This window comes from Podarcis tiliguerta (genome assembly GCF_965153285.1).
Source record: "Podarcis tiliguerta genome assembly, chromosome: 2".
Taxonomy (NCBI): domain Eukaryota; kingdom Metazoa; phylum Chordata; class Lepidosauria; order Squamata; family Lacertidae; genus Podarcis; species Podarcis tiliguerta.
The window spans coordinates 103,270,114-103,297,966 of record NC_139535.1 but is presented as its reverse complement, the minus strand read 5'-3'; the positions used below and the strand labels follow the sequence as shown (position 1 = coordinate 103,297,966).

The 27,853-nt window shown below is 42.8% G+C and overlaps 1 protein-coding gene across 1 annotated transcript; it reads left to right on the top strand.

Annotated features, from left to right (window-relative positions):
• Window positions 1-140: 140 nt before the first annotated feature.
• DGKE (diacylglycerol kinase epsilon) lies at window positions 141-26,871 on the top strand. Its single transcript, XM_083427583.1, has 13 exons — window positions 141-245; window positions 1,422-2,631; window positions 9,175-9,334; window positions 10,056-10,175; window positions 12,678-12,821; window positions 14,387-14,544; window positions 15,368-15,419; window positions 16,118-16,231; window positions 16,391-16,462; window positions 17,452-17,579; window positions 17,821-17,932; window positions 19,027-24,399; window positions 24,532-26,871. The coding sequence occupies exons 2-12, from the start codon at window positions 2,171-2,173 to the stop codon at window positions 19,219-19,221; spliced, it is 1,716 nt and encodes a 571-aa protein (XP_083283709.1). The 5' UTR covers window positions 141-245; window positions 1,422-2,170; the 3' UTR covers window positions 19,222-24,399; window positions 24,532-26,871.
• The last annotated feature ends 982 nt before the right edge of the window (window positions 26,872-27,853 follow it).

Sequence of the window (27,853 nt, the reverse complement as noted above, 5' to 3'; positions counted from 1 at the left end):
CCTTCCTCCTTCCCTTCGCCCGTCCCTTTCATCAGCATCCCTCGTTCGGCCTCTTCCCCCTCGTCACGTGGGCCGGCGGCCGAGCGGCAGTTTCCTAGCAACCCCGCATCAGCAGCTTCCTGGCCCGCCGTTCCTCCTCCTCCTCCTCCTCCTGACCCCGCCCCTCTCCCGCTCAGAGAGCTCTTCCGCTTCCGGCGCTCATCCCTTGCCTGGCTGCCTCTCCAGAGGGTCCCGTCGAGCTGTCGGTGAGAGACGGGGGGGGGGGGTCGGGGTTGCTGAGGGGACTTGGGGGGAGGGGGACCAGCAGCAGCAGCAGAACTGCCAGGGCTGTTCGCTGCTGCTTCTGCCTGGAAATGTCCTGGGGCGGTGAATTTGTAGGAGGGGCAGGTGGCCGCCCCAGGTTTATGAAGGGATTTCGCAGCCTCACAGTGTGTTGAGGTTGGGGGGGGGGGCGGTTCGTTACTATTATATATACAGTGGTACCTCCGGTTACAGACGCTTCAGGTTACAGATGCTTCAGGTTACAGACTCCGCTAACCCAGAAATCGTGTTTCAGGTTAAGAACTTTGCTTCAGGATGAGAACAGAAATGGTGTGTTGCCGGTGCGGCAGTAGCAGGAGGCCCCATTAGCTAAAGTGGTCTTCAGGTTAAGAATAGTTTCAGGTTAAGAACAGACCTCCGGAACGAATTAAATACTTAACCCGAGGTACCAGTGTATATGAAAAGGAAAAGCCAAGCGATAGGCCTAGGAAATGAAAGCCGAGTGAGGTACATGAAGGTTGGCAGGTTGGTATCTGAAGAAGTGTGCATGCATACAAAAGCTTAAACCAAGACAAGCTTAGTTGGTTTACAGTGGTACCTCGGGTTACATACGCTTCAGGTTACAGACTCTGCCAACCCAGAAATAGTACCTTGGGTTAAGAACTTTTCTTCAGGATGAGAACAGAAAGAAGGGAGGCCCCATTAGCTAAAGTGGTACCTCAGGTTAAGAACAGTTTTAGGTTGAGAACGGACCTCCGGAACTAATTAAGTACCTAACCAGAGGTACCACTGTATAAGGTGCTACTGGACAATTTTTTATTTTTATTTTGACTGCGTCAAACCAACACGGCTACCTATCTGAACCTAGGTTATGTAACGTTTCATTTCCGGTTATTATAAATGTCAGAAGTCACACAGAGTGGCTGGGGCAACCCAGTGAGATGGGTGGGGGTACAAAGAATAAAATTATTATCATTATTAAGGGTAGAAGAAGGTACCACAACTGAGTGAGCAGCCACTGTTTTCGTGGAATCGCAGAATTGTAGAGATGAGCCCAAGGGTTGTCTAGTCAGCCCCCTGCAATGCAGGAATATGAAGCATCTGCTGCCCGCCCCCTCAACCCTCAGGCTAACTCAGATTGTTGTTTTTTTTAATTTCAGATGACTTAATCCAGAACTGCTGCACCCTTCTGCTGTCCTGCCCTCATGGACTAAAGTTGGCCCAAAAGGCACAAGCCTGGCATTAAAAGGGGCAGGGAACCACCTGTGTTGCACCCTGGGTGTGGGTGGGTGTTAAGGGGTAAATTGATTGTTCTTGTTGTATGTGTGTAGAGCAAGAAGCAAGGTAGTGATAGCCATAACAAGGAGAGAAACGAGGTGCTGTTGTTTATAGCATGGAAGGCGAAAGTGCTTGACTCTGTTTTTGGAGTTGGCATTTGCTTCTGTGCATCGGCTTAGTGTTGGGTTTCTGCTATAACAAAGGACAGGTGAGCTATAGCAAGAAAGCAGTCACTGTTGCCGTGATGGTGTGATGTTGTAAGGGTACATTGATAGGAGAAAAACAAGTTGTGGTGAACTATTTAATAGCACGAGAAATATATGTAGCATTGGAATTACGTAAAACTAAGTCTTCTGCTTCGTCAGGTATTTTAGGACAAGTGGATATTTGATTTCAAGACACAGATGTTTAAGCCTTTCTTTAGGGGAGCCGCAAATAAAAGGAAAAAGTGAGGCTTTGTGCAGTAAGGTCTAATGAGGAAGGAACAGGCAATGTGGTTAATGATGGCAGATTAGGGAAAACTCCTGAAATGAACATGAGCAAATCTATGTTGGGACCTACATGATCAAAACGTGCTCCCTTGTATCAGGTTTAATTTGACACCTAGAGATTGATACTAAATCAATTAAGGATGGAAGGGGTTGAAAGGAACAGCTCCATATTCTCTCCAAGACCGTTTCAAGAATGGAGTCTGGCCTTCTGGACTCTGTGCTCGGTGATGGTTCCCATACTGATCACCTTGTGGTGCAGCTTTCGGCGATCTCGGAGGCAGGAACTGATGCAGGACATTTTGCGTAAGAGCAAGCACAATTGGCAGGACACAGATCTCTTCAGCCAGCCCACCTATTGCTGCATCTGCTCTCTGCACATCCTTCAGGGAGCTTTCTGCAACTGCTGTGGGCTGTGTGTCGATGAAGAGTGCCTGAAGAAGGCTGACCGGCGTTTCCTCTGCAAGGAAATAATAATGAGGGGTGAAAGCGGCTTCAGGACCTCTATGGTACACCAGTGGATCCGTGGCAACGTCCCTCTGTGCAGCTACTGTGTCGTGTGCAAACAGCAATGCGGTACCCAGCCCAAGCTGTGTGATTACAGGTAATGCTGGGAGTACAATTTATTTATTATTACATTTGTAGCCCAGGCACTCATAAAGTGGCGTACAGTTTTCTCCCCCTTCTGAATTTATCCTTGCAACAGCCCTGTGAGGTAGGTTAGGATGAGAAATGGTGATGGCCCAAAGGTGAGCTTCATGGCTGAGTGGGGATTTTAACCCTGGTCTCCCAATCCTAGTCAAACACTTAACTACTACACCACAAAAGGGTCACAGTTATGAGACACGGTGGTGGCAGAATGCTTCCCTGTGGAGGTGAGTCATCAGAAATGTGCTCTGCATTTTCTCATTGTGTTCACAGGCTACCTCTAACTTTCCATGAACAAGATGATGAGTACTCTTATCTGTGATCTCTGTACCCTGCTGAATGAAGCTATGATTTACAGTATTTCCAAAGACTACAAAGAAAGTAGGCCAAGTAGAGAGGTGTTCTTAGTGAACGCTTTTCAACTTTACAGCTTCCGTCTCCTGGAGAGCAGTACAACCTGTTCTTACTGGCTTAGGCGTTTAATTTAATACTAAAAGTACACAAGAGTCCATTTTAGTAGGTTAAAGAGATAGAAATATATATATTAAAACAGGAAGGGAAGGTATTCATTCTCTTTATTCCACAAGCTGGCCTAATGAAAGCATGAAAGGCCCCACACCCCTGGTTGCTTGTGATGAGCAAATACTTTCTTATAGGTGTACATTGGTTGGCTAGTAACTCTTTTTATGGTCTTTTAGCTTAGTCAGCCAAGCCAGCCTAGTGGGATAAGGATTACGGATAAATCAAACCAAAATAATTACTTAGTAGAATTCTAGAGTCATCTATGCGTTGTATGTAAGTACAGCAAGTGTGTTTACAAAGCATCATCTTATCTCTTAGTTTGGATGGTGCAGCCTATTGTCAGAGATTATGGGAGTTGTAGTCCATCACAACCTGAAAGAGCCAAGTATTCCCCATCTTTGCTATAGGGAATGTGACAGGCACATGACAGCTTTTTCCTCTGGCTTTTCTTGACAACTCTCTCCTTGGAAACTTACTTGAAGCCAAAAGTGGGTGGGAAAGCCTCTCTTGTTTTCTTACATTTAGTGATGAGTTGAGTGAGAACCGATGTGCCCAAGGGCAGTGTAACCGAAAGTATGATTCTTCTGATGCAACTGAAATGCATCTTTGGATTAGATTGCTGCGTGAAAAATACCAAAGGCAGAAATCCTGGGATGTAAACCACCCCAACTAGTGTGGAAGCCCAGTCCCTAATCCCAATTGCAAGGGAACAAGCTGGTGATTAATATTCATCTATGGTGAGCAAATGGTTGCCTGCACATGCTCAAAGGCTCTGTTTTATTTATTCAGTGATGTTGCGTAACTGAGCCTTGGCCTTGGAAATAGGCCCCTAGGCAAAACTGTAGCTGAAATTTTAAAGCATTAAGAGCTTTGTAACGAGTCATACATTAATTGGACATTAATACATGCAAGTTCTTGTGCAATAATTTGGCACCTGTGTGCTAAAATCAGAGTGAAGGTTTATGAGTGGAACATGAGGTTCTTATCCACTGTGTCTTGCTCTATAGAGTATACAACTGCTGTTCTAGTTTAGAATTGGATTAGCACACAGAGTCCTAAATATAGTGTCCAGGGCTTTTTCAATCTGCTCTCTGAATAGTAAGAGTGAGAATCCCACCTCTTGTCCAGTTATCATAGGCCAGGCATGTCCAAAGTCCATTTTGGGGACCTAATCAGGCCCACTGGTCAGTTTAATCCGGCTCCTGTGGCAGTTTATTTCCTGGGGTAAAATTCTAAAAAAAAACTTCAATCCTAAAAGAAGCTCAACAACTCCAACCCTAAAAAAGGTCAACAACCTTGGGGTAAAATCATAAAAAAAGCTCAAGAACTTCAATCCTAAAAAAAAGGTCGGCCCTTCACTTCATCAAATCTGGCCCTCTTTGAAAAAAGTTTGGAAACCACTGTCATTGGCCATAATATACATCACTCTCAAAGTTATTTCCTAGGGTCTTGGTCTTGCTTGAGTAGTGCACTTTCAGAATCTGGAATATATAGAACCTAGGGCAGTGTTTTGCAAACATCCTGAACGCATCTCCTCTTTCTGAAGTTTAGCTTTTCTTCCCACCTAACCCTAATCCAGCATGAACATTTCTGTAGCAGTTGTGTGGGTCAGAATCCTCGCACACAGACAAACGTGTGTACATTTCCCTGCTCTGCATGAAGTTTTCTTAACTGTGGCAAAGAGATGTTTAAAAGATTGTTGTAGCAAAAGTGCTTGTTGTAGCAAAAGTGCTTCACAATTCTCATTTCTTCATTTCCCCCCAGTTTCTTGCCTGCCTCCAGTCCAGGGTGGATTTGATTTAAATCAAATCGATTTAAATCATGATTTAAATCACTAGTCAGTAAGACATGTGATTTAAATCATTATTTTTACAGAAAAAGTCATTCTTGCTGGTATAATCTTAATGTTTACAACCAGATGAAGATTTCATTTTTGGAATAATAAATTTTCAGAGTAGTTTTTACACTTATATCAAAAATTACTGATTTGGTTATACTGTTAGAAATACACAGACGGATAATGATGAAATTATTGTGAGGTTTAATAAGTTAACTGTTTATATTTGGACAGCTTTTCTGCTGTACTTTATTGGAAGGAGAAAACGAATCATTAGTAACAATTCAAACAATTTATTTAACTAAAAGAATAACATTATAGCATATGTATCCATGTTTGTTAACTGATGTAGTTAAACGATTAAAAAAAAAACAGACTGAGTTTTAGTACACATGAAAAACTTAAAACAAATCCTTATTTCCTGATGAATAGCCTTGGACTATAATGTAACTTAAATAGAAAACTATCTTTAGAAATACTTTTCCTCCTAAAGCATTTTATTTTAAAAATCCGATTTAAATTTTAAAAAATCAGATTTTTATTTATTTATTTATTTATTTTAAAAAATCATTGATTTTTATCCACCCTGCTCCAGTCTCACTCACACACACCCACCCTCCGAATCAAGCCCAGGTCTTGATTGCATAACAGATGCATATGTTTTAATCTCTGCCTTCTGGCACAGTTGAGTTCAACAATCAGGAAGCGGAGAGAAATGCAAGCTTTTTTTCCTGGCCAGGGAAGTGTAAGTGCCAGAGAGAGGTGGGATGAGAGAGGCAGGTAGTTTGCCATCTGGCAGGGGCTAATTGTTCCAGGCAAATGAAATGGCTGAAACAATAGTACGTTAAAATGCAGTGCATTTAATTGCCTTTTTTACTCGTGCATCTCAGTGCCATTGACATAATGTGCTTGGGTTCTTTAGTCACCTTTTCCTTTCTGTTTGTTCAGAAAGTATTTTGGGTCACCTTTCCAACTAAGGACTCTCAAGGTGGCATCACAACTCCCCTGCGATGGTGATGGCTATAAAATTCTTTCTAAATTCTGGCAGCAGATGGTAAGGCTCATAAAGGTGCCCTGTTCACCTGGTGGGTCTTATATTGCTGATCTGGCGCTTGAGGGAACAACATAGTTGATTCTAGGAATTGTTTCTTTTGGAGTTTTGAGTGCTTTTTTCACCTTGTGGTTTTTAAGTTACCGGGCCAAACTGCCTCTCAAGCTTTTAGCCAAGCTTGAGTTAAATGTCCTCTTAATAGCTTAGTCTGTTTAGTGTGCATTAAGGACCTCATTCACTCCTATCCTCAATGAATCCCTACTATGTAGTATTTTACAATGTTTAATATTAATAAGTTTGTACCAGAGTATGTTGTGTACCTTTTCCAGCAAGAACAGCCAAGGCATTAATATGCCCCCCCCCCCCCGCGCTTCACAGGGGAGGATATTTATGGCTAGTCTCTTTCATCCTATTTGTAGATGTGCCTTTATTAACATGGGAACAGCCAGCATTGCTTCCTGGTCATAGTGGACATCTGCATCGAAATTATTATTTGTTGGTCCTGGCAGTTCTTTAGGAGATTATAGCCATCCATCTCTATACAAAACGTGGCTTGGCAGCACCGCTGTCAGACCCAGGATCGTGTGCATTTTCCAGGTGGATCAGGGAGTGAAAGACTTTGGTCAAGTGGAAGTGGTGATCGCACCTGTTGTGATGTAGGGTGGTATGCAACTAAGCTTTACTCCGAGTAGACCTATTCAAATTCATGACCGTGGCTAAGTTAGGACCATTAATTTCAGAGGGTGGAATTCCAGCATTGCACTATTACAGTTTTTCCATCAGTGCAAGACTCTACCCCAATGCACTGTTCTGGGGGTTTTCCTGAACCCCCCTGTCCCCCAAGCTGATTTGGGGGGGGCAGGGAACAGTGTTAGAAACTGAGATACGAAAGCTAGGAGTTAAATGGCACCTTAAACCTAGGTTATGGGCGCAACAATGGAAGGTCCAGGCGCGCTTTTTTAATAACAGGAATACAAAGCTGAAAATGAATGAACTGCGGCTAAAATATTATGTTCTACGTGGCCGTAGTCCTTCCCCTGTCTACCCTCCTCATATTCTTAAGACGGCCTCTTCTTCAGTCTTCAGAGAGTAGCTGGAAGTGGGGAGGCAGAAAAAGATCCTCCTTTCCTTCCACTCTGCAGTTTTAATCCAAAATCTTAGGCGCAGTACTGCGCCCAGAACTCAGAAACGGCTCACACTAATGAAATCCCCAGTCGCAAAATGCACCCAGAACAATGGGAGTTTCAAGCCCGGGCACAGAATTGTGGGAAAAGCCTCTCAGCACTCATGAGAGTCCTATTACCGGCTCATGCTAGCACAGCTGTTCAGTTGAATCTGGCCCAGTAGGTTTACTCTGAGTAAAACTTAGTGGGATACCACTCAACATGGGCATCTTTTTACTGTAGCTATACCAATACGCATTTTGTTATTCCAGTTCAAAGGTACAGAGTTGGTATGTAGATTTTTTTTTTAATAGCTTGACTATTGCTAGAGATTACTATATAAACCTTTCTATTTGTACAGCTTATCTGCTTGTTGGTTTTTTGGTGTTCATTTTTATAGTGTTCATTACATAGTAATGAAAATCATTTTTTTTAAAAAAGAATCCAGTAAAAATAGAATAAAATTGAATCCTGCACTGAACTTGAACCCCGAGACAAACTCAAAAACGTAGATCTTGCAGTGCTTCATTCCAGTGCTCAGGATTTGACTTGGGCTTGTCTTTAGCAAGAGAGAGTTTTGTAACTAGTGGGAAATGCTGTGAGTGTTTTTATATACGTCCTTGCTGGCTGAATCTGGCATGCATCCTTAAAGTGGGGGGGCCTCAGAGAGAATAATGTGGAGGTGGGGGAAACGGGTCTCTGGTATATTGGGGCTTTTTGCCCTTTAGACTTGATTGTTTACTGCATTTATATACAACTTTTTTGACTCATAGGTGGCTTATGGTTTAAAATAGAAAATAGGGGCTGCAAAAAATAATAAAACAGGCAAATTGTCTGAGTGTTGTAGCAAATACTATGCAAGTGGAGCTCCACTCACATGATAGGGAATCCCCTACCACTCCCCATAAGCGCCCAAAATCTGCTCTGGACAGTTCTCCAACTCTCTGGAGCAGATTTTGAGGGAGGGGATTGCTGGTGAGAGGAGCAGGGAGTTCTGTTGCTCAATTGGAAATCTGCAAGTGCTAGTGGAACAGCAGCATGGGATAAAACCCAGAACATTAAAAAGTTGGTCATACAAACTCCCCCGTCTGGTCTTCTCATTTTCTGTTATAAACAACAACTTGAATTTAGAGACTGTATAGACGTATGGATTCTGACTGGTGTGCAATTGGAATTTATAAGTTTTGGGAATGCAGAGCTAAAGTAAATTATCAAATCATCAATTCTAGCATACGGGGGGGGGGCAACAAAATAATATAATTTGGCATCTGAACAATTGTAGTTATAATTTGGTATCATAATTTGGTATTGACAATGAGGCTTTTATTGGGTTATTGTAACTGAAAACTATCTATCTATATATCTATATCTATCTATCTATCTATCTATCTATCTATCTATCTATCTATAAGAGAGAGGGTGAGACTGTATAGACATATGGAGGACATTTTTCTGAAACAGTTGTGGAACGTCTTGCATACGTCTTGGTTTGCATACGTTTTGGATTACAAACACGTCAAACCATGAAGTGCATGTCCCGGTTTGCAACCTTTTTTTGGATTACAACCCATTTTGGGGGGATTACCAACAAAAAATTTTTGGAGGCCTCATTGGCGAAAATGCGCCTTGGGTTATAACCTGTTTTGGTTTACAAACAGACCTCCAGAACGGATTATGATTGTAAACCAAGGTACCACTGTACTTGTTTCATCCTTCAAAATCCATGTAACAACCCGTGAGTTGAGAGAAATAAGGAGGCAACAGAGATTTTCTTATTTGATGATTGCACCGTGCAAACTGTGGCCCCACCTACTTTTCTTTTGGAGCCTATTAAAAATGTCTTTCTCAGCAGCTGCCTGGCAAAAAAGAAAAAGAAAAAAGAAAACAGTTGCTTGAGTTCAGTCAACCTTATTATTTTCTTTTCAGGTGTGTGTGGTGTCAGCAAACCGTACACGATGAATGTATGCAGAGCGCTTTGAAGAACGGGGTGTGTGAGCTAGGAGAATTTCGCAACTTAATTATTCCTCCATATTACTTATTCAACGTCAGTCAGATGCGAAAAGACAAAAAAGTGGACTATGGCAAGGTAAGCCTTGCTCTAGAGCTGCATCAGAGATGGGGAACCTATAGCCCTTCATAGGATGGAGGAGAACATTGTGCAAGTGGGAATTAAAAGAGAAAAACCAGGAAACCATGGTTTCCCCTTTACATCCCAACCAGGGAGTGTTTTTTTCCTCTGTGTCTCCTGCTGACTTGCTGGCCATGGTTTGATAGAGGGCAACAAATTACAAACACTGGTTTGCACATAATATAAAGCCAAGGCTTCCAGATTTGTTTTATTTTGCTAATACAGTGGCAGGAGGCAGCAAAGCAGGAGCGGTTGGTATGCTGTTTATTCCAGATAAACCATGCTAACCCAATGTCCGTGGCTCCATTCCATCTGAAGGATTAGGTAATAATCTCACGGAGTTCTTCCATGCTGTAGGAGCTGTTGATCCTTTGAAGATGTCACTGGCATAGTTTGCATTAAATTTGCATAAAATACAGACACACAAATTAGCTTATGTGATTTAGCCCTTAAATATTGTTTGGAAGTGGAAAAAGTAGCGTTTTGTCTAAACTGCAAAGCTGTTTATTTTGCTGTAGCTTTTTTTCTGAAATATTATTCTAAAGGGTTCAGTCTCTCTTTCGTAGTTTCAGTTAGTTACCCAACAATGAAATAAGAAGGGAAAGAACCAAGTGCTTTTTATCTGCTTCATCACACAGATCTGCATGCAAATACTTACTTGTTTGTTTCTGTTCTGCAGCTAGCTGCCTCCTGTGGGAAAAACTGGACTCCCCTAATCATTCTGGCTAATACTCGGAGTGGAAACAATATGGGGGAAACATTGCTTGGGCAATTTAAGATGTTACTAAACCCAATTCAGGTAATTGTATTCATTCACTGAAATTGTTTTATTGTTGAATCAATCTTATTGCTGCGTGGGGGGTGGGGATGATATATTTTAAACACATTATGCTAAAGTCCCTCAGGGTACAATCCCGAACATGCTTTCTAGGGAGTAATCCCCTCTGAACACAGTAAGATTTAGCAAAACATGCACAGGACAGCATAGTGTAGTGGTTAGAGTGTCACACTAGAACTGAGGAAACATCTTGGGCTGGTTACTGTCTCAGCCTAAATCTACCCCATGGCAAGTTTAAAAGGAAGGGAACATGCCCTACTACTTAGCTGCTTGAAGGAACAGCAAGACAAGACCATAGTTACAATAATTATAGCCTGCTTGTTTGCTCAGGAAAACCCTGTTGTCATGTTTTAGAACTAAGCTTAAAGTGTGTTTTGAGAAGCCTGATCTTCCTGAAGTAGTACTACAGCCTTGCAAATCAATTTACAAAAGTTTTAGCCTACAGCTTTTTTAGCAACTAATTTTGCTGTATATGGGTGGCTTTAAAAACAACAACTTAAAGAAAATGGAAACTCAGGTTTGGGTCATAGGAAGAAAACGTTTAGAGTTTAATCTTTAAAAAATCTTGATGCAACTTGAAATGGGCATGGGAAATTACGGGTGTGTGTATGTACCATTGCATATGAGCCTTTCATTACAGATTCCTTTGCACAAATTGTAAATGACCAAACACAAAACAAAGAATCCTTCTTACCCGACTTCCCCAGAAAAAAAACCCCTGGCACTTGTTTACAAAAAACAGCAACCATGCACTGCTGTGCAGGTGAACATTTACATCTCCCCTCTCTTCTGCCAGCTTAAGCCAGAGTTCTCTAGAAGGATTTTTTTGTTGGCTGGGCTTGACCTTAGAATGTGTGAAGAAAGAGGATCTCTGAAAAGGTTCCTTTCCCCCTTCTTACTTTTAGTACATCAAGTAGCCACAAACAATTCTGCATAACCCTCAAACCTCACACAAACACGCTTTCTGTTCCAAGCTGTTTTGTCTGAAGGCTTTTGCTGCAGAAACTGCAGGTGCCTTAAAACCATTCCTTGGGTTCTTAGGCTTCTGCTTCAAGACAAGGACAAGGTAAACAGGATGGGGCTTGTGCGGGGGGGGTGGGGGAGTAGACACTTTCTATCCAAAGCTGGACAAAATTCACAGGATGTACATATCACAGAGCATACACCATCTTCTGACCTGGGTCTTAATTAGGCTTGCCATATTTCAAAAAGTAAAAACCAGGACACCCTTTTTTTAGGAAGAGCCCAAAATTACTGAGCTTTTTAAAATGAAAATGCAACAAAAAAAACACCCAGATTTTCCAGTTTACTTGCTGAATATCCAGGATAAACTGCTGCCTTCCGGAAATCCCCGCCCAGGATGTCGCTTCCACTTTTGAAATCCTGGTAATAGCTGGGAAATCCCCGGCATAGGGCAGCCCTGTCTTGATCTGTTGAATTGGTTCTGTGGACATAGGGTGGTCCTTGGTTATCATTTGTGGCCAGGGGCAACACAACGACTCCCTCCCCTTAAACGTGTTGTGCCGTTTTGTGACCTTCCGTTGCCAGTTGTTATGGAGTTCCTGTGCTTTCCTGCTGATCAGGCTGTGTGCACAGCAGGATTTAATCAAATGTGCTACACGGCAGCAAACATATCTCCTACGAAAAAAAGAGCGCAGCACATTGTTGTGTTTACTCTTACAGATTGGACACTGCACAGTTGTTTTGTGCAAGCCTTTTGCACTATGGTTACACTGCACATGGAGAAAGGCCCTTCTTGTTTCTCCGTTTTAAATTGGTCAGGAATGTTAAGTGTGTTTTTAGAGGAGGAGGGGGAATGGGTGCTGGTTTTTTCCCTCTCTTTGCGTTGTGTATTTTCTTTCTTCGTTGTTTGTTTCAAAGCCGCACTAAAATAACCCACTTGCATTTCGAAACACTTGCAGCGTTCTCCCTACGTTTTGTGCCTTGAACTCAACTGGGCAATGGCACAGGATGCTATGACAGGAGCCTTTTGTTCCTTAAGTTTCCTGTTTAATTTTTTTAGTTCTCTTCCTCCCAAATCTCAAATGAGTTTTTAAATCTAGGGGAGCCAGGCTTTTGAAATTCTCTGTGCAAACAGGCTGTGTCGCAAGTAGCCTCAAAGCGTAACACACCTAACGTATTCAATAATATCTTATCTCGCTTGTAAAGACAAGGCAGAAAATCATCGCTATATAGATGGAAATTCTCTTTAGGCACAATTAGATTGTAGTGTATCAGTGCATCGTTTTGCTGTTTGCTTTCTTATCATAGTGACAATATTTGACCTGTGAAGTAAAATATTTCTGACTGCCATTTTAGGAATAAGCTCCTTTTTAAAAGGTACAAAATAATAATAATAAACCTGTCTCTTATTTTGTATCTGATTTCAAGTCTTAAAAGGTATACCGCTCTGGTATTTGGTGGTCCTTGCCGTTAAACAAATAAATTCTATTTAATTTCCAGATTTTTGAACTAACCAAAACAACACCTGCAAAAGCACTGCAGCTCTGCACTTGGTTGCCTTGCAATTCTGCTAGAGTACTTGTCTGTGGTGGAGATGGCACCGTGGGCTGGGTCTTGGATGCGATTGATGACATGAAGATCAAGGTATGGTGTCCCAAAGTGACTTGGCAACCCACTGATTTCTTCGCACTCCCATCTGTGCCAGGTTCACTTGACCCAGTAAAGGTAAAGGTAAAGGGACCCCTGACCATTAGGTCCAGTCGTGGCCGACTCTGGGGTTGCGGTGCTCATCTCGCTTTATTGGCTAAGGGAGCCGGCGTACAGCTTCCGGGTCATGTGGCCAGCATCACTAAGTTCTGCTCTGGCGAACCAGAGCAGCACACGGAAAAGCCATTTACCTTCCCGCCAGAGCGGTATCTATTTATCTACTTGCACTTTGACGTGCTTTCGAACTGCTAGGTTGGCAGGAGCAGGGACCGAGCAACAGGAGCTCACCCCGTCACGGGGATTTGAACCGCCGACCTTCTGATCGGCAAGTCCTAGGCTCAGTGGCTTAACCCACAGCGCCACCCACGTCCCTACCTGACCCAGTACTGCAGGCCAAACAACCCATGTCGTCACTTTACTATATGCTCCCGGAGTAACTTTAATCTGCCTCCTTTTTACCAGGAGTACCATTTAAAACTTTTATGGGGTGGGGAGAGAATGTTCTCAGCAAGGCGTAGCCTTGGATTTCTCCAAACCTTTAATGGCACAAAGGCCATTTATAAGATCATAAAATTATAAATGAATTCATTAAAAATAAGTGAAAAGTGCTTATTCCGGAGACCATTTATGAAGGCTACCTTTTCATATTTCTAAATAGGACTGTCATAGATCATTGGCAAAGCTGCCATAAGTAGTCAGCCCTCCTCTCTCCCCACCCATATGTTGTGCATGGGCACATTTAATTGTTCCACAACCCTTGCTCTGTGCTTCTAACACACAGTTTCCCAAAATGGCACCCTGTCATTTTTCCTGTTTCATTCTTCACTACTGCAAATTTTGCTACTGCTTGATTTTTTCCAACAAAGAACTGCCTGCTTTTAGGTGCATTTGGTCGCTGGTGTGGTTTTAGTTCTGCTTTCTTTTTTTTTAGGGCATTGTTTTTATTTTGTGACAATTACCTTTTTCATGACTGGAAAGGATGTTTTGTTGGGCGTTATTGTCGGGTGATCAGTTCCAATGTAACTGATCTCAAAGGTGGTTATAATACTTCACTTGTTTTCCCCACCTCAAAGACTATCATAGCTTTGGAAGCAGGTTGCAGACACCCCAAGGAACCCCGTTTTTCCATTTGAGAATCCCTGTTTATATAGGTTTCTTACAAGCAGCTGATTTCAGGCTCCCATCCTTCATTATTATTATTATTATTATTATTATTATTATTATTATTCCGGTCTGGTCTCTCTCTATTTGTTGGTATCTGAAATATACATTTAAAGGTAGAGAAGAGGAAAGTTACATACCCTTTCCTTTGATTAGTATTATAATTTTGTCATCTGCTCTCTTTAGCCTTCCACCTGTAACATAGAATAGTAATTTTTGAACCTGATTTCCAGTTAATGGTGTTTTTAGGCAGTCTTTTATATTCTGGGATTAAATTTGAGGAGTTGCCAACCATGTAAAATCAAGAGCCTTAATGCTGAATCAATACTTCTGTTTGGCAGGGCCAAGAGCGCTACATCCCACAGGTTGCCATCTTACCCTTGGGAACGGGAAATGATCTGTCGAATACACTGGGCTGGGGGGCTGGCTATGCCGGAGAGATCCCCGTGGAGCAGATTCTGCGCAACGTGATGGATGCTGATGGAATCAAGCTGGATAGGTGAGCTTCCAAGCAAGCCATCTCTAAGATCCTTGCTTGTTCCTCCCATCCTCTAACCTCTCTAAAATATCACTATAGGGGAACTGATACACTGAGTTCTGACATCTGTCCTCAGTTCTGTGCATTGCTACAGCTCTGTTTCAATGCCTGCCTGAATCATATCTAGGTGTGAGTAGTTATGATTAATTTAATTTAACCAAAAAAGATTAAACCCAGGGGTGAGTGGGGAGGGCGGTCCAATTAAAAGGGGGAAATGGTTAGAGGTCACATAGGAAGCAGCTGTACATGGAAGCAAAGCCCATGGTGATTAGAGATCACGGAGCCCTTCAATAAGCTGCTTTGCAGAAACTGAACGTCTCATTTTTAATCCAAATGCAGGCAAGTACAAGCGGAGCATTTCCAGTTTATAAAACTGCAGCAGGATTTTAATGGGTTTAGGTACTGGGGGCCCCATGGCATATGCTATCTGTATTTATTTCTTTATATAAAATTTGTTCTCTTGTACACGCTTTCGAGGCTTTGGGATGTTAGGTGGTCTCTAAATGGAATCACAGAATTGTAGAGTTGGAAAGGGACCCCAAGGCTAATCATCCAGTCCAGCCCCCTGCAGTGCAGGAACCTTGCCCAATTTGGGGCTCAAAATCCACGACCCTGAGATTAAGAGTCTCATGCTAAGATATAGAACTTGCTAACGCAAGTTAGGAAAGAGATCATTAAACAATATATCCTCTCCTGCATCCCTGAACATGCCCACATGCTAGAGAATTTGGCTTTGAAATGCAAACAAAAATGTACAATCTGCGCCTTTTGTCCCCTTCTGTAGGTGGAAGGTTCAGGTGACAAACAAAGGATACTACAACTTAAGGAAGCTTAAGGTACGATTTGGAAATGTGTGCATGTATTTAATCACTCTAAGCCTGGGGAGGACAAAAAACGCTGCTTGGTCACCAATGGACACCTTCTGGCACTGAAACATCTTGGTCCTATGGGTTGCTGGGATTTTTGGAAAGAATAGAGGTCTAGTTAAATTGTGGATCTAGTAAGCTGCTGCTCCATCAATCATGGTTCCTCAGGACCTCTGGATTCAACTTAGTTACACTCTCCAGGGGTGGGACTGCATGGGGCTGTGTGAAGGGAGATTTTTATTCCATATACTACCACCCTCCAGTGAGTGGATCAGGGGTTCGGACAGCTGCCTAAATCACATTGTACAGTGATACCTTGGTTGTCGAACAGCTTGGCTCCCAAACAAATCAGCTCCCGAACACCACAAACCTGGAAGTGAGTGTTCAGTTTGCAGACGTTTTTCGGAAACCGAACTTCCGACGTGGCTTCCGATTGAGTGCAGGAAGCTCCTACAGCCAATCGGAAGCCACATCTTGATTTCTGAATGGTTCTGGGAGTCAAACGGACTCCTGGAATGGATTAAGTTTTACATCCACTGTATAAATTTTTCTACAAACATAGAAAACTTTAAAAAATAAAATAAATCTGTTAAAGCAACTTCTGAGGAAGATCAGGATTCACAACAGCCAAGTGCTAAAACTGTTAATGCTTCTCCCTCTTCTTGCAGGTCTTCACAATGAACAACTACTTTTCCACAGGTCCAGATGCCCTCATGGCTTTAAACTTCCACACCCATCGTGAAAAGTCTCCCTCTCTCTTTTCCAGTAGGATTATTAACAAGGTACGTCGGGTAAAACCAAAGCTTGTTTTAATACTTACCTTTTCAGAACCCTAACATTTAATTTAAAAAATCTCCAAAAGAAGTTGTGGTAGCAAAAGTAAAAGCTCCCCTATGTGCAGGCTTTCTTTTTCACAACAGTCTTTCTTTCTTTCTTTGCAGGCAGTATATTTTTTCTATGGGACCAAAGATTGCTTAGTACAGGAGTGTAAGGATTTGAACAAAAAGATTGAGGTAAGATGGTTGTTTCCTCCTCTTCATACTTAATTCATTTTGCAGTAGAGCTGGGCAGAGAAACCATCTCAGAGATAATAAATCCAAAATGCCCTTGGAGATCAAAAATGATTGACCCTTCTGTGCAGATGAGAATTGGAGGTTTGTGGTAGGCCTCAGCCAATAATGGGATTATTTGGCTTGGCCTCACTCCCCATAGTCTTCTCACTTTTATTGAGCCAAAAAAAGGAGGTTGCCTTGAAACCCTCAGAACTCTTCTGTGTAAAATGGCAGCATTAGAGTACCTTCCTGACATATCCAAAAGTCTAGCTTTGAATTTGCTCTTGGCAATGTCTTCTTTTCTTCTTCTCTGGCAATCACTTGTAGGCGAGTAAGATTGTCTTCCATAAACATGATTTTAAAAGTGAGTCTGTAAGTGACTGTGGAGGCCGATTCTGGATCCACACATCCTTCCACAATGGGGACATAGATTTCTGGGCGGGAGCTGATCACAGTGAGGGTTTGCCAAGTGTGCCTTCCTCTTAGCACGTTTCTCCCTTTCGTCCTGAGTTCGAGAGTCTTCAAAGTCCACGACACCTTTGGTAAAGGCTGTTCTCCAGTTGGAGCGCTCACAGGCCAGTGTTTCCCAGTTTTCAGTGTTTATACTACATTTTTAAAGATTTGCCTTGAGAGAATCTTTGAACCTCTTTTGTTGACCACCAGCGTTATGCTTTCCGTTTTTAAGTTCGGAATAGAATAGTTGCTTTGGAAGACAATCATCAGGCATCCACACAACATGACCAGTCCAACGAAGTTGATGTTGAAGAATCATCGCTTCGACACTGCCGATCTTTGCTTCTTCCAGTACACTGGCATTAGTTCACCTGTCTTCCGAAGTGATGTGTAAAAATTTTCAGAGACACCGTTGATGGAATCTTTCAAAGAGTTGGTGATGGCGCCTCTCTCTTGCCAATGTAACTTGCTAACAATCTGTTGTATCTCTTTTAAAGCTAGAGTTGGATGGAGAGAGAATTGATTTGCCCAGCTTGGAAGGCATCATAGTTCTGAATATCGCCTACTGGGGAGGCGGCTGTAGACTGTGGGAAGGAATGGGGGATGAACTTTACCCTCCGGCAAGGTAAGAGTATAAACGTTTTGTACATGATCTGTGTGCATTTGGTAAAAGTTTTGGGGCCCGTGCATCCAGGGGTTTGCTCACTTTGTGGGGACTTGTAGACTTGTTTTGCAGCATCATGCATACTGGACTGCTGAAGCAGCAGAAACATTTTGAAGCAGTATGACTGAAGCGTTCTTCTATGACGAGTTGTGTTTAAAGTTGTGCTTATAATGGTAAGAAGCTCCCCTTTTCTCTCTCTTAGGCATGATGATGGGCTGCTGGAAGTTGTCGGAGTCAATGGCTCTTTTCACTGCGCTCAGATTCAAGTGAAGCTCGCAAATCCCATTCGGCTGGGACAGGCCCACACTGTGAGGGTAGGTGATAATTTTGGGGTGTGCCTCCAGGGCTGCTTTCCACGCTCTTGGTTCAGCCTTCTGGCACTGAGCCTGGAAGTACAAGCAGCAGGTACCTTGGCTCCATCTTCATCTGGAAGCTAATCCTCAGGTTGTTATGAGGGCCACACATATCTTGTGGATTCCAAAGTCAAAGTTGTGTGGACAGACTGACCAAAGCAGAGGAGGACCTTCAGAAGGATGCTGTGTGACTGCTTTGTATCTTTAAAATAAGTGCTAGGCATGTGCTTTTGACTGGTGGCTTAGTTAACTCTTGGCTAACCAGCCTAGTACTTTTTTTTCTGCAGCAGGCAGTCAGCAGAGTTAGTGCCACTTAATTTTACTGGGGCATTGGTAGTGTTACACCCCAAATAGTGGCCTCAGAGCAACCTGTTCAGTGACATTCTAGGAAACTCACGAACCATACATATGGAAATGCTCTCTCCATAATCTACAGTCTTGGGGGTTGATTTGAAAAATGGGGTGGTTGCTTACTTGTTTATTAAATCTACTATTTTTTGACACACACACACACATTTCATCTGGAGAAGCTAGGGCAGGTTGCAATTCAACTTAAAAACATAACATACATCCAAAATATATTTTACTCGTGGATTTCTAGCCTGCCTTGTCTCAGGGTGTGGGGACCACTAATGGCCTTTAACAAATGCGGTGGGTTTTGCTGTTGTGAAATAAGCTCAAGTAGCATGAAAGAAAGAATAGGGAAGGAAGGAAACAGGAATCCCCTTTCATTATCTGTATGTCACCCTGCTGGTTTGAGCCAAGTCTCCTTTTTCCACCCGTCTAAACAGTCTTGAGTTGAACAGCTAGTTGCCTCCTTCCTCCCCTCAAGTCCCCCATTTTAACTCCCCTTTTCCCATTAAATCCCAGTGAAGTTTATTTTTTGCCCCTAAACTTTCTCTTGCCATTTAATAAATGCCATGAGCTGATCTACTACCAGACATTAAGCACCCTGCACTAGTTCATTTGCCTGGCCTGACGTGGCTTTCAGGTTTTGCCGTCTCTACAGTGGTTTGACTTTGCTTCTTTTTCTTTACGTACCTTCCCAATTCCAGTTAATCTTGAAGAATTCAAAGATGCCAATGCAGGTGGATGGAGAACCCTGGGCACAAGGCCCTTGCACTGTCACCATTACGCACAAGACGCACGCGCTGATGCTCTATCACTCAGGGGAACAGACAGACGATGACGACGTGTCCAGCGTATCCGAACAAGAACTTGCCAAGGATCAGACAGATGAAGATACTTAGGTCTGGGCCAAGTTTTTGGCATGCTAAAAATGGTAACTCCAGCTTGGCTTTGGCTGAAAAGCTTAGCACTAGATATTCCGTCTCCAGTAAACCTCTTAACGCCATGCCAATCTCTGTACTTACAACTGGCACAGGAGTAACTAAGCCATGCTTTTAGTGAGATAGCGATATAGATATATATAAAAGCTGAACCAGGCTTAAATTCAGCAAGCACTTTTACTCTGGTTTATAGCACCAAGCTGAAGCAGATGGAGAAAGAAACTGTCATGGTTACTTTACACTGACTGCTCTGCAGACTGAATGCCGCCTTCTGTAGGCTTTCTCTCAGAGTTTGTGTATAGTCCTATGGACTAGCTGCTGGTGTCTGTGATGTCTAATTGTGTAGATTTGAAGAGCATGAAGAAATGTCGTTTGGGGACATATGGGCTCAGTGCTGATAGGCCCCTGTCTGATCACTTGAGAACCCTGTGGACTCAAGTGCTCCTTTTCCATCCCATTTTTCTCATGAATTCCCCCTTCCCTCCTCCTCCTTCTTTGAGCCAACCCTGGTGCTAAGTCGTATCAGCACCAAGGTTTTCACTACCCGTGGTTAGCTTTGAAAATGAAAGTGAATAGGGAATTTGCACGTGAGTGAAGTATGATGAACCACAGGATACTCTCGATGGGGCAAGCGCTATGTCCGCACCAGACCATGACTAGCTTCATTTTCAATAATAAAATCACAGCACCAGATGTTATTTGACTTGCACTTAGTGTCGCTAGGCCTCATAGATATTTAAAAACCATTGCATATCACAGCACTTGATATTATTACCTTCTTAGGTGCTGAACAGAAAGAGTTCCTGAACAGTATGTTGCTCATCTAACCAGTCAAGACCTGATAGATACTTATGGTTCTGGTTTTCAAAGAAGAGTATTCGTTTGACCAGTACGTAATGCTTCCTTCCTCACTGGCTGATCAGAGATTAAAAAGGTGTGTTAGATCCCTGAATTGTGCTCATACAAGACAATAGCAACAAATATTCTAGATGAAACTGTGCAGTGCAACTGTAGTCTTGTTTTCAGGGAAACAGATTTGCAAAATTCAGTAACCAAAGCTTTGCCACCTGACTGACAGTCCCAGTACTTGTAAATTTTAAATTTCAAAGAATTCCTAAATAGTCTGTGAACGATGCACTGATTCCGTTCAGACCACTTTGAAAGAAGAACTCAAATGAGAACATATTATCCACTATCTCCGAGTCCGATCCCAAATTGCCTTCTGTTTGCAGAAGGGACTGCAATCCAGCAGGGACTCCTGATGGAAAAAAAGGAGGAGGCAAGTTTCATTTATTTCCCCCTCACTATTCCGGGGTGTCCCGCAACCTTCCAAAGTAGATTTTCAGGGGGCTGTAAATTGAAACAGGAATTGGTGGAAATCACTCTTGCCACTGGGAAGCACACTCCCAAGTCTGCTTAGGTTACAGATACTTTTTTGTTTTTTGCTTCTTGTTCACAAATCCCACTGAAACAAACCAAAGTAGCACAAAGATAGAAATTCCTCCTTGTTTCAGTGAGGCTTGTGGAGGGATACATTCCTGGCATATTATGCCCTTGGTCTTAACACTGAATTATTCTTTCCCCCTTAGGAAAGATCCCCAACTCCATGTGTATGTGTGGTAGTACTTTTAAGAGACTGTTTAGTAATGCACATTATTCACTTGGGTAGTATAATTACAAGTTTTAGAAACACTAGCTTGTATAGCTTAAATTAAGAGTGCCCCCATGCTCATTTTGAGCAAAGGAAAAATACGTCTAGAAATCAGGCAAGTTTCAGTATTGGTGATATAGTTTAATATATCACCAATATATTATTGGTTGGAGCGGACTATGTAAGTTGACAGACCAAATATTATCCGTTGAAGTCAGGGTGGTTGTGTGTTTGTTTTTGTGTTAAACCTTTTTTCACTGGACTGATTTTGACGGTCAGCTAGTTGTATTCTTAAGCTATTTGTAGCGTTAGCAGCGTGCTTGAAGGTCCATTTGAATCCGTGTATGTCTTCCGTTGCACAGGACAGTTCCCAAATATGCATAGAATGAGTATGTTGTGTTATTGAGAGAAATACATGCCAGTGATAGCCAGGACTTCATGGTCAGGCTACCATTGCTGTAGGACTTCTTGGTCTCTCGATAACCATGTCCAAGAATCTGTTCTATGGGGAACATCACTGCTCAACGAAGACAAAAGGGGCCTTCAATCACCACCTGCACCTTGTTGAAAATGGTTACAAATTCTTGTGTACCATCTTAGCTGATAAGAAGAGCAAAGAGGTATATGAAAAGTCATTATCCGTGTCCTCAAAGCACTTGACCAAGAAACAGATTCTGAGCTGCTAGGTGGATGTTAATAGAGACCTAACCATTCGATTTCTGTTCTTATTTATTTGAATGATTCCTATGTAAGTGCTATGCTCTGATTTTGAGTGTCCTAGTGTTTACATAGTAGGCATTTCTGCAAGTGGATTCCGGAAAGAATCTGCTGAATATGCTTTACCGTTTCCTACTGAAGAATGTATTATTAGTTCAGCACCTTGGAGAGGTAGCAAGGCACTTTCACCTTTATTCTTCTGTTACCTGGACCACTTCATTCTGCCAGGACTGCAAGGACATTCCTGCTTTGAGTTGCTTCCTGTGCCATTGTACTATTCATCTAGCTATCAAGGGGCCAATCTGAGCAGCTGTTGGGCTCTGTAGGATAGGATTGTAACACTCGCGTTCTGGTTGATGCATTCTCAGACCACCAGGAATCTTCCAGGTGGGGTGGGCCCTTCTACTATACGATGCAGTTATAAGCAGGCGTCTCCAGTTTGTGAAATCTTACCTTTGTCACGCTCTCTCGAGTTTCCATGCATAATCCCTGTACTCCTCATTACGTCAAAACAACAGTGAGAGCTGCAAGGACATGCCTACTGCAAATAGAGGATTTCTCAGGCTGTTGGGTGTGTGAGCTGGTTTTAGTGTGTTCATGTGAGGCTCCAGTTTGGTTTCAATATTTGTTCCTGTAAATCAGCTAGGGAACACACCCTTGAGAGGAAATATCAGCTCTTTTTTTCATTACTTAAACTACTGGATCTTGAACAAAATTCAACGGACTTGGCAACTCCCTCAAACAGTGCAGTTGATCAGTTATCCAAAAGGGGGTGCTCAGCTACTGAGTTACAGCTCTAACATGAGCTGTGGTTTCCCCACTCAAGTAGTTTACATTATGACTAGATTTGTAAGAATCTCTTGTTGTTTAACACTTCCTGATCTGCTGCTGCTACTAACCACCCAGAGTGGCTGGGACAACCCAGTCAGATGGGTGGGTACAAATAATAAAATTATTGTAACCTGGAATGAACAGTTATTGCATTGTAGATGTGGCAAGCTGTGTGGAATGCCCATATCACACAGACTTTCCATTTCATCCAGGTGATCTATTTGCCCTGACAGCTTTTCGTACCACTATGGTGCAGTGACCACTTGGATGTGTGGCTGTCTGGAGGGCGTGATGAGTGGATAAGCCCTTGGCTGCTGCCCTCAAATTGTTACGTGCAAATTTCCTCTTAATGAGTGACTAGAGATAAGGCAGAAACAGCTACCAAGAAGATTGCCACCCCTTGCTTCTGTCATGGCATTGGGAGTATATAGTAAATATCCTGGAGCAAAGTTCTCCAAAACCATTGGCAATACTTAAGTAGCTTCAGCCTCTCTAACTAGCAAGAGTGAAATGAATTAAAAGTTACTGCTCCCTGGCTAGTGGAACTTTACAAACTGGTTTTGGATAAGACTCAGAAGAGCAAACAGACACACATGGTCTTGCTTTTCTAGAACTCTCTAAGGAAGTCTTTTTTTTAATTAAAAAAATGGAAATTGTTGGATTGTGTGAAATACTTTGCTACTGAAATAAAGCAATTGAAGCACTGGTGTCTAGTTGCTTTTCGAGTTTATTCTTTTTAGAATAATTTGTATGATATGATCTTTTATAATCTGCTGCTTAATGTTGTCGTGAGAACCTAGGCCAATGAGAAACGTAGACCTGTCTGTTGAGCTTATATGGTCTGCATCAGCTAAAATAGTCCCCTTTTAACTTTTAAGTCAAAGTCCACCTTATGTCTGAGTACTTTACATAGCTTTCCACCCCTCGCCCCAAGAAAAAAAAGGGTTGTATCTTATTTGTAGTGAAATTAGGGCTGGTTGTGATGGTGACTTCCCTGGCACATCTCAAGGCAAAAAGCTGGGAGGCGAAAACCAGGAGTCCTCTGCATACTGGTCAGAAGTAAATCTGCCGCACAGAACTTGGGAAGATTCCCCTAAAGGATCCACAAGTTCAGAGTACCAGCCTCCCAGCTCACTTGTGAGAAAGTGCTGAGCATTTCTACTCATTTCAAATGCTGGAAGGCACTCAAATTCAGAAGTTAGTGTTGTGGTGCATGTAGAGAGCAGCTTATGCGCAGGGTCCCTCGTTCGAGAGAATGAGAAGCCAGCAGATATCTGAGCACAGGGGTGCGTGTTTGGGTGTTGATGCAAATGAGGAGCCTGTTGCAGGTAAGAAGACTGGAGGTGTCCCCTTGGAGCTGCTGCTTCTGATTCAGATTTGCTGCATTAGTTTTTATGCACTGAGCGAAGCGGTGTGCTTTGGTTATAGACACAGGGTGAGCGCTGCTGCAGATAACAGACCCCTCTTCCGCCTCTGTAAGTGGCATGTAGGCTGAGTTACCTTGTGTCCTTACAATAAGCGTTTCCTTCCCTCTGCCCTTTCTGTTGATGGCAGGAAAATTCTCAGCAGCGTGATACCAACACACAAGTTGGAGTAAGCATTCCAGATGGGGCTCTGGGAGTTTCAGCCCTGTGGCCCTTTATAAGAGTTCTTCCGAAAGGTTAACCGTTTATGCTATGTCAGGTAAATTTTAGAAAAATTCTGCTCCCTTTCGAGTGCAAACTGTCTCGCCATGTCATTCCCCGTTGCAAATGAGATCTCTCGTTTGTTTGCTCTCCAGTACCAGCACTGCATCTTTCTCAGGTATTTTTTTATATATATATAATTTATGTTGCTTGAGGTATTTGCATTCTAGATTGTGTCTTTTTGTTTTTCCAAATGCACACACTTCTAAAATGGGTGTCTTTACATGTGAGCTATTCTACCTTGCAATGCTTTCTGTGACTATGGGTTGTATTCAAGCAAGTTCTACTTGGAGTAAACCCACTGAAATTATGGATAGCTCAGTTGTTTAGAGTGTGGTTCTCATAACACCAAGGCTGGAGGTTTGGTTTGATCCCCTTCTTGCGGAGCGGGGGGGGGGGGCGGAGTGCTATCTTTCAGAAGGTGTGCGTGTTGTCCGCATGTTCAGTTTGCGTCAACCAAAAGTCCCTAACCACTTTTGTCCTTGAATTTGTCTTCAGGTTAATTCGTTGAAACATAGAAGGCGTGCAGAAACAATTAGAGCATGCAAGTGGTGGCTGCTCATAGGGCAAGGATGGTGTTTCAAGGCCTTGTGTGTGCGCACTGCTTATTTTGGAAACTCAATGCCCTTGGCAAAGTGCATGCAGTTCCCTCCGCTCTCACGATCGCTCCGCTTTCTTCCTGAGAGATGGTTGTTGCCCACCATGGTCTGTGCATAGCCAGAATTGTGCTTTCAAGCTGGGGTTATGTAGAAGAGGCATGGAGGAGTTAACCAGCCTTTTCCAGGATACACCCCATGTTTCTGATGGCATGGGAAGAGAGAAAGAGAGATGCTAGCCAAAGAACTGTCGTTCCGGCTTTCAGAAGTTCAAGGGCATGTGTTAAACCCTAGTCTCGGGTCCTTTCCTAATGAGGAAAGAGCAACTATGTGGCCAAAGCAAATATCAATGATGCTGGATTTTCACCCCCAATGTGACTAGTGATCAGGGATATATTCCAGCAGCTTTCAGGGGGCCACAGGTCTCCACTTCCCTGTGATACAGTCTACATCCTTGCTTAACATTTGCTCACTTGTCACCATGTCCTCTTCTCCACAACTAACTCCTGGAGACTGCTTTCCATAAAAGAATTGCCCCCCCCCCCATTTTAACCAAAATTGTAGAAATAGGTCTGATATTGTTATAGTTCTAAATTATAATAAGCTGGAATGTAGCCTCCAATTATAGCCCCTTAACCTGGGAAGTCGGCTTATAGCTGTGGCTGCCGCTGTCACTCTTTTACATACCAAAATTTTAAGGTAGGGTACAGTTTTACAACCTGGGGTGCAGTTCCGTTCTTTTTAATGGGGCTTAATTCTTAGTTAGCATGTGTAGGATTTCCCTCTAAGCCAGAGTAACTATCCCTAATAAGTCAGTTGTGGTTGTAGGTCTCTTTCTCTCTCTCTCTCTCTCCCTCTTTCTCTATATCTCTATCTCTTTCTCAATGGTCTCTGAAACCCTCAGATAGGTCATAGCTGAAAGGTGAAAAGGTAATGACATGTCTTGTTTTTAACCACATCATATCCTTTGGATGGGTGCTGTCAAGACATGGTTGAAACATGAATGTGTTCGTCATTGAATGTGTTCTCTCAAAGAGCTTTGAGAGCTTAGGTGGAATGATAACTCAACCACACCTTCCCCTGGGTGGAATCCAGTTTCACAAGGGTGGCTTAAGAGTTTTTGGGGGGGTTTTAATGTCAGGCTGGTGGTCATACTCTGATTTTAGAAACCTGCTGTTCCATGTGAGCACATCTGAGTTGCCACCGCAGTGTATAGCTGTTGTAAATTATTCCAAACGTCTGACCTGCTTTTCAGGGGCTTGGGGCGGCTGTCCTACATGTGGGCATTCTTGGCTTTTCAGCATTTAAGTGAGATTCCGCTTTATCACATCCCAGAGATCCAGAATCAGGGTAGTGACTAATGCTTAGCTTTCACAGGTTACAGGTGAGGCAGTCAAAATGTTCCTGAGCTATAGTCTTTCAGACTGCAGGTGGCAGATTACATAGAAGGATCATTTTCCATTGGGGGGAGAACCCATTCTAGTTTTGTACGTTACTGGGAGCAGGCTAGGCTAGAACCCCTTTCCTTTCTATGTGCATGGATATCTTTTTCCATGAAAGAAGCCTTCTGCCTTCAGTCTGAAGTGTTGAGGAACAGCTCCTCTCGGTGGGAACTAGGCCTCAGAGTCTGAGCTGAGACACACAGGACTCGCTGGGTGGCATCTTTTCTCCCTCTGCTTATCTTCTATATAAGGTGGGGATGAGAATACCGTTCTGTATTAAAGGAGTGTTGTGAGAAGTACTAAGATGACGTGGGGCAGTCCTTCAGAATATTCGAAGTGATTTAGGAAACAGAATTTTAACCTGCACGGCTCCCAAGTCCTACAAGCTGTCAGAATCGGTTTTAAGAGTTCTCTGTACATCTTCCTTTCCCTGATGCTGCACAGGTGATGTGCTAAAAAGAAACCTCTTGTCTCTTTTTTTAAGGGACCCTGTTTTCATCCTTTGGAGCGCTGCCGGGTTTCCTATCAATCGGTCTGTTTGTTTGTTTGTTTGTTTTCCTCTTGTGTGAATTTAGACTGAAGAAAATGTGTGTGGATCTGAATCTGTATTGTCTGCTCTTTGGTGAGACACTGATCTGAATTTGCTTTGTTTTGTTTACATAATCTGTTAATAAAAGATTGGCACCGAATGTTTGTGTCCCTCTTTTTTTAAATAATAATGGTTTCCAATCAAGCAACCTATTAACAAAAATATGAATGGCCTGTGTCAGTACAGAAGAGGCATGTGACATTTGATGTTATGTGGGCTCTAGACTATGAAAGTGGTGCCACAATAAATGGTTGCTTTTGGGGTGCTGTGATGCTTTTTTGCTTTTGCAGCAATAAACAAGTAAACCTACTGCCTGGAAGAGAAGAGAAGAGCCGCTAGTTTATTACGCAGATCATAAACTTTAAACAAGGGCTTTAGGGCAGACAATGTAGTTTGCCTGTGGTTGCTCCCGAGTTCAACTTTGGGCACCTATGAATTGAATGTGAAAGACTTCTTCCTGAAACCCTGGTGAAATAATAGTGGCCATATGGCCTGACTCTGTATAATGCTGCTTCCTATGTCCCTAAAGCAGGGGTTACTAACCTGCAGCCCATATGATGCATGTGAGCTCTCCCAAAAATTTTGTGGGCAAAAATTGCCCTTTGAAAACAAAATGCAGACGCCTTCACAGGTCCCCTGCTGTGATCAGCGATACCAAAAGGTTGTTGTGAGAGGCCCCCCCCCCGAATGTATTTTTTTAAGAACTGTAGCAGGAAACCCCCCCCCCCATCATTCAGTTTGTACAAACTTCACACACACTCACATTCACACACTACATACGCTACACTTCTGTTATAAATTCATAGAAAATCAACCATACATCAGATTTGCACTGTTCCACTTTTATTTTACTCCATGAAGGAAAGACTACAAAATGGGGAAGGTTTGATACAGGGCACCATAATCCCTTCACCATACCAGCACATCCACAGGAGCCCTGTCCAGTTGCTATGCCAACCCTGATGATCCCAGACAGAAGACAATCAAGATCACAAAGATCTTGCATATGGGAGTGGATTCAGCACAGACTGGAACAAAGGACAATGATCAGATCTTCCCTCAGGGGGCAGGAAACTGCGACT